The sequence below is a fragment of the Rhincodon typus genome, chromosome 40 (genome assembly GCF_021869965.1).
Source record: "Rhincodon typus isolate 14 chromosome 40, sRhiTyp1.1, whole genome shotgun sequence".
Taxonomy (NCBI): domain Eukaryota; kingdom Metazoa; phylum Chordata; class Chondrichthyes; order Orectolobiformes; family Rhincodontidae; genus Rhincodon; species Rhincodon typus.
The window spans coordinates 12,147,037-12,152,754 of NC_063371.1; the positions used below are offsets into that span (position 1 = coordinate 12,147,037).

Genomic DNA, 5,718 nt, shown 5'->3' on the forward strand with positions numbered 1-5,718 from the left:
GTGAAAGTTGATGCTGTTTATTATCTCTACCCCCCCCCCCCCCCCCCGCCTTTTAATATTCCATCCCCTGTGTGTGTATATGTACGCGCCCCTCCCTGATCATTGTTTCATTGGGGTGGGGGCTGTTATTACTGCGGGGTTGTTGGCTTGGAGGCCGCGTTGCTGGCCAACGGGACTGGATTGGCAGCGTGCCCACGGTGCCCTCCCCTTGCAGCTGGGCGCATCAATCACCAGCTCCCGGTTCTGCCTTCTCCCGCCCACCTCAGCAGCCTATTTCCGCCGCTTGGCGCCTCCATTATAAAAGGCGGACTGAGGCCGGCCCCTGCACACTCACACACATTTCTCCCTCCCTGACTACCCCCCCACCCTCCCAGCTGAAGATGAGTTACATCCTGGAGACGGTGAGCAGTCCTTCCTCCTCGTACCGGAGGCTGGAGAGCAAGAGCTACAGCAGCCGGGCCGCCGCTTCCTCTCGCCCTCAGCCGTGGTCTCGGGTTAGTGCACCCGCTCCGGTGCTGACCTCGTCCTCCTCTGTGTCTTACCGGCGCCTGGCTGGCGGGGTGCAGGCTCCCCGGGCTTACAGCTCTTCCGAGAGCCTCGACTTCAGTCAGTCCAGCGGCCTGAATGGAGATTACAGGGGAAGCGGGGGCCGGAATGAGAAGGAACTGCTGCAGGGTTTAAACGACCGCTTCGCGGGCTACATCGACAAGGTGCACTCGCTCGAACAGCACAACAAACAACTGGAGGCTGAGATTCAGTCTCAGCGCCAGAAGCAAGCCAGCCACGGGCAGCTGGGGGAGGTGTACGAGCAGGAGCTGAGGGAGCTCAGGAGCCTGATAGAGCAGGTGAACCACGACAAGGCGCTACTCCAGCTCCAGACCGAGCACCTCGATGATGACCTGCAGCGGCTACGGGAGCGCCTGGAGGACGAGGCGAGGCTCCGGGAAGACACCGAGGCCAACATTAGGGGGCTGCGGAAGGAGGCGGAGGACGCGGCGCTGCTCAAGCTGGAGATGGAGAAGAAAGCTCAGTCCCTTCAGGACGAGATCGCTTTCCTTCGGGCTAACCACGAGGAAGAGCTGGCCGAACTCTTCGCCCAGATCCAGGCGTCCCAGGTCACGGTGGAGCGCAAGGACGGGCTGAAGACCGACCTGAGCTCGGCGCTGAAGGAGATCCGCTCGCAGCTCGAGGGCCACTCGGCCAAGAACCTGCAGCAGACCGAGGAGTGGTTCAAGTGCCGCTACGCCAAGCTGAACGAGGCGGCCGAGATCAACAAGGACGCGATCCGCTCGGCCCGCGAGGAGATCGGCGAGTACAGGCGCCAGCTCCACACCAAGTGCATCGAGCTCGAGTCGGTCCGCGGCACCAAAGAGTCCCTGGAGAGGCAGATCAGCGACATCGAGGACCGGCACAACGCCGATGTCTCCAACTACCAGGTAAGGAGCAGGGCGGCTCGCCGCGGGACCCCCTCCCTCCAGCATCTATCCAAACTCCCCACCGCGGGACCCTCTCCCTCCAGCATCTATCCAAACCCCACCCCACTCCCCACCGCGGGACCCTCTCCCTCCAGCATCTATCCAAACCCCACCCCACTCCCCACCGCGGGACCCCCTCCCTCCCGCATCTATCCAACCCCATCCCACCGCCACCAGTATCCATCCGATAACTCTTCCAAATATCCCACCCGACGCTCCCAATACCCACTCATCCAAACCCCAATTTACCACCGAATAACTCTCCAAAGATCCATCAAATACCACCACCTCCCCCATGTCCATCCAACCCTCTCACCCACCTCGGGGTAGAAGACTCGGTAATTGCTCCCCCCTCCGGCCCTTCCCAAGCTCCCTCTCACTCTCTGCCTCTTTCACTCTGTGTGTGTGTCCTCCCTAGTCTGTTCTCCCTTTCTCATCTCTCTCTGTCTTTCTCTCTTCCCCCGCCCTCTCCTAAGTCGTCCATTCGCTCCCCCTCCCTCCACCCGTTTTCAAGCCTCAGCGCCTCCGTAAGGGGCGGGAGGAGGAGGGGGGTGGTGTTGGGTGGTGAGGAAACTGTTGGTCTCCGGAGCTCCGCTGCCGGTTAATGAGTCGCGCTGTCCGCCTGTAGCTCACGGGGCTCCGACTTGTCTGGAAACGAGTGGAGATTTGCCGGGGAAGGAGCTGGGCGGTTCTGCTGGAGCAGGGTCTGGGGGAAAGCGTGCTCTAAGACCTGCTCAACTAAAGGTACTGTCTGCTCCCGGGGCTCCGCTTGGCTTTGAGGGTCGTAGGGGCTTCGTCGCTGGTAGTTTATTTATGTGTTTCTTGTCTGTCTGTGTGTCTGTGTGTGTGTGTGTGTCTGTGTGTGTGTCTGTGTGTCTATATGTGTGTGTGGAATATTTTAGGAAACCGTCCAACAGCTGGAGAATGAGCTCCGCAACACCAAGTGGGAAATGGCCCGTCACCTGCGGGAATACCAAGATTTGCTGAATGTGAAAATGGCTTTGGATATCGAGATTGCCGCTTACAGGTAACCGGACCGTCAGCGGCACTTAAAGAAAGGGGGCTGGGGGCCAGGGGGGACTGCTCGACGAGAGAGCGGTGTCGGGGCCGTCATTCGGGACAAAAAGGCGAGTCATTCAGAGACATTGAGGTTGTTGTCCCGGGACCATCAATGGGAGTGGGGCACAGGGGACCCCTCCCCCCTCAGGCTGCAGCGTTTCGTGGGGTGGGGTTGCTTGGTTGACCTTTCTCCCGGGTTGTATGTTCTGCAAAGGCATAGGGGGATAGGGAGGTGGGGTGGGGGTGACGGAGGTGGAGAAGGGTGACGGTGCTGCACAGTGTCCCAGTTCAGCCGGAGTGCCGTGTAGTGCGGGCCCGGGGGTGGGAGCAGACTGTTCTCCCGTTTCTACTACTCCTCAGGGCCCACCGCTTTCTGCCGAGGGGAGGGGCGGGGTGGGGGTGGGGGTCACGGAAACTGTCTTTGCCTGAAATAGCCGAGGCCACTCGGCAGCGAGCGAGTCTGTTCCCCAGCCATAACTTGGCGCTCCCCAAACCATAATGTGAAACCATCTCTGATCTCTCTCTCTCTGTGTCTCTGCACCGCATTTCGCCCCTCCCATTGCAATTCCCCCGCCCTTCCACCCCATCCCCCCAGCCTCTGATAAATGCAAAAGTTCCTCTGTGCGCCTTTCTGCAGGCTATCTTCTGAAAGCCACTCCCTTCGGAAACTATCCCACCTTGCCCCAATAACGGGCCATGACAATTATAGACTAACAGCGCAAGAACAGGCTATTCGGCCCCAAAGCTATATACTGGTCCTTTACGGGAACCTTTCAGGAGAATGGCACACTCAGTTGGGAATGTAGTCCCTATTTGTGCTCCCAGTGTGTATCCCTCTTCCTATTGTAAGGATTAAACCATCCCCCTTCTCTCCACTCTCCCTTTCTCTCTCTCTGTCTCTATCCCTCTGTCTCTGAGCAGGAAACTGTTGGAAGGTGAAGAATCTAGATATACCTTCTCTGGAAGCATCACTGGCCCCTCCTTCCCCTATAGACCTCCGACCACACCCACAGCCCTGGTCAAAGTGCAGAAAACCAAAGAAGCCCCCAAGTTGAAAGTGCAGCACAAATTCGTGGAAGAGATCATTGAAGAAACCAAAGTGGAAAATGAGAAAGCAGAACTGGATGAGCTGGACTTGGCCGAGGCAGTGGAAGTGTCTGCAGCTGAATCCAGTGTCGAGGAGGAGGAGGTGGTCAAAGAGGTAGTTGTAACCACAGTCAAGACTGCAGTTCAGGCTGAGCCAGAAGCAAAGGGTGAGGAAGAGGAGGAGGCAAAGGAGGAGGAGGAGGAGGAAAAGGAGGAGGAGGAAAAGGAAGAAGAGGAGAAAGGTGAAAGAGAAGGTGGTGCTGACCAGGAAGAAAGAGAGGAGGAGGAAGAGGCAGAAGGTGAGGCCAAGGAGGCAGAAGAAAGTGAAGAAGTCAAGGAGAAGATTGAAAGTGTGAAGCTGGAGGAATCGAAAGCTCTGCCAGAGGATCAGGCAAAGAAAGCAAGTGAGGAGGAGGAGGAAGAAGAAGTCACCAAGAAAGAAGAAGCTGCTGAAGAGCCTAAAAAAGAACTCACAGAAAATGGGGAGGAAGCAGCACCCGAAGATGCTAAGAAGAGCAAGGAAGCGGTCGAAGAGAAGCTTGTTTCTGAGAAAAAGGTTGAGGCAGTTGAAGAGGGCAAAGAAGCAGCAACAAAAGTCAAATCACCACAGAAAGAGGAGGCCAAAGTAGAATTGGAGGACAAATCACCAAAAGAAGAGAAAGCCCCAGAAGCTGAGGAAAAGAAGGATGAAGACAAGTCAAAAGATGAAGGCACAACCATCAATGGAGAGGTCAAAGAGAAAGGGGATGGCACCAAGGAAAAGGAGGAAGAGTCGCAAATCATTTCCAATGGGGTTGATCAGAGTCCTACAAAGGAGGAGGACTCTGACATTGTCTCCCACATGAAGACCGCAACAAAGACTATCCATAAGGTCATCGATGATGATGACGGGATGACCAAACACATCAAGGAGATCACCAAATCTGTCACGGTAACTCAGACAATGGAGGAGACAGAAGAGGTTGTCCAGGAGACAATAGTGTCCACTAAGACGGTTGAGAAAACCTCACACTCGGTCATAAAGAAGGAGGAGGACAACGAGTGAAGTGAACCTCACGAAGCAAAGGGGATGACACTTGACAGCTAAAGATGCATGGGTGTGACAGCTTTTCTGGCCTTGAGCAGAGTGGGTCCTCCCTTGAGGAGCTCCAGACTTCCCGTCTTTTCCTTTTGTGCAATAGAAGAAACTGCATGCAAGTTTAAAAAAATGTGCCCTCCACAGCGCTGAAATACAAGGAACCACTGAACGGATAAAATCCGACACAACTGAAAACCCAATTGCATGGAAGACATATGCACTGAGTCATGACAAACAACGAAATGTTCAAGAGAGGTTGTGAGCTGTTGGGGAGTGCTTTTGAGAAAGTGTAAAGATGTATTATGCAAAGAATAAACTGAGCCAAAAAGTTAAAAAAAACGAAAAAAAATCCTTAGCCTTAAACTGCTCATTGATTAATCTATGTTTACCTCACGAGTGCTTTTAAAATGGACTTCCATTGGTGGGAGGGAGGGACTACTGATCATTCACCAACACGTCACACTGTATCACCCCATGTGCAACTTCACTGCAGTATTTGCTGAATAAAAGTCATATTCTGAATCTCAATGTCTAGTTTATTGGTTCAAATAAATGCAGAGGAGGGAGGAGTTGGTGGGATCTTGTTAACTTATAAACATCCCTTACCCTTTGATTGACATTCATTGATACATCATTAGTAAAGAGGGAGACTCCAAATTTTGTGTGCAATCTCAGAACAATCTTATTCCCTTGAATGCCTTCAATTTCCCATGCTGCCAAATCATGTATGAACTATTTTAACCAGTTTATTCATGGACTAACTTGAAAGAAAGATGAGGCAGTATTCGATCTCACCTTCTTACATTTGGGGAGATTCCAAATAAAATGTAGGTGTTAGTTTTTGAAACTGGCTACTGCTGACATTTGAAAGTGAAAGCTCATGTGCATGTGCATCAAGGTAAAATTTTTGTTTCGATTTAATTCTGGATTCACTAACGTGAATCTGATTCTGTTGGCAATGCAGTGGTGATGCAGTCTGCAGGATTTGTCAGTGGGAATGAACATCATAACATCGTTCCA

General features: G+C 53.4%; 1 protein-coding gene across 1 annotated transcript; it reads left to right on the top strand.

The window, feature by feature from the left end:
• Positions 1-380: 380 nt before the first annotated feature.
• LOC109926503 (neurofilament medium polypeptide-like) lies at positions 381-5,175 on the top strand. Its single transcript, XM_020526348.2, has 3 exons — positions 381-1,436; positions 2,378-2,502; positions 3,456-5,175. The coding sequence occupies exons 1-3, from the start codon at positions 381-383 to the stop codon at positions 4,663-4,665; spliced, it is 2,391 nt and encodes a 796-aa protein (XP_020381937.2). The 3' UTR covers positions 4,666-5,175.
• The last annotated feature ends 543 nt before the right edge of the window (positions 5,176-5,718 follow it).

Coding starts and splice junctions, on each gene's coding strand:
- LOC109926503 (XM_020526348.2), top strand. CDS start 381: ATGAGTTACATCCTGGAGACGGTGAGCAGTCCTTCCTCCTCGTACCGG. Junction 1,437..2,377: donor CCGATGTCTCCAACTACCAG/GTAAGGAGCAGG, acceptor GGAATATTTTAG/GAAACCGTCCAACAGCTGGA. Junction 2,503..3,455: donor ATCGAGATTGCCGCTTACAG/GTAACCGGACCG, acceptor GTCTCTGAGCAG/GAAACTGTTGGAAGGTGAAG.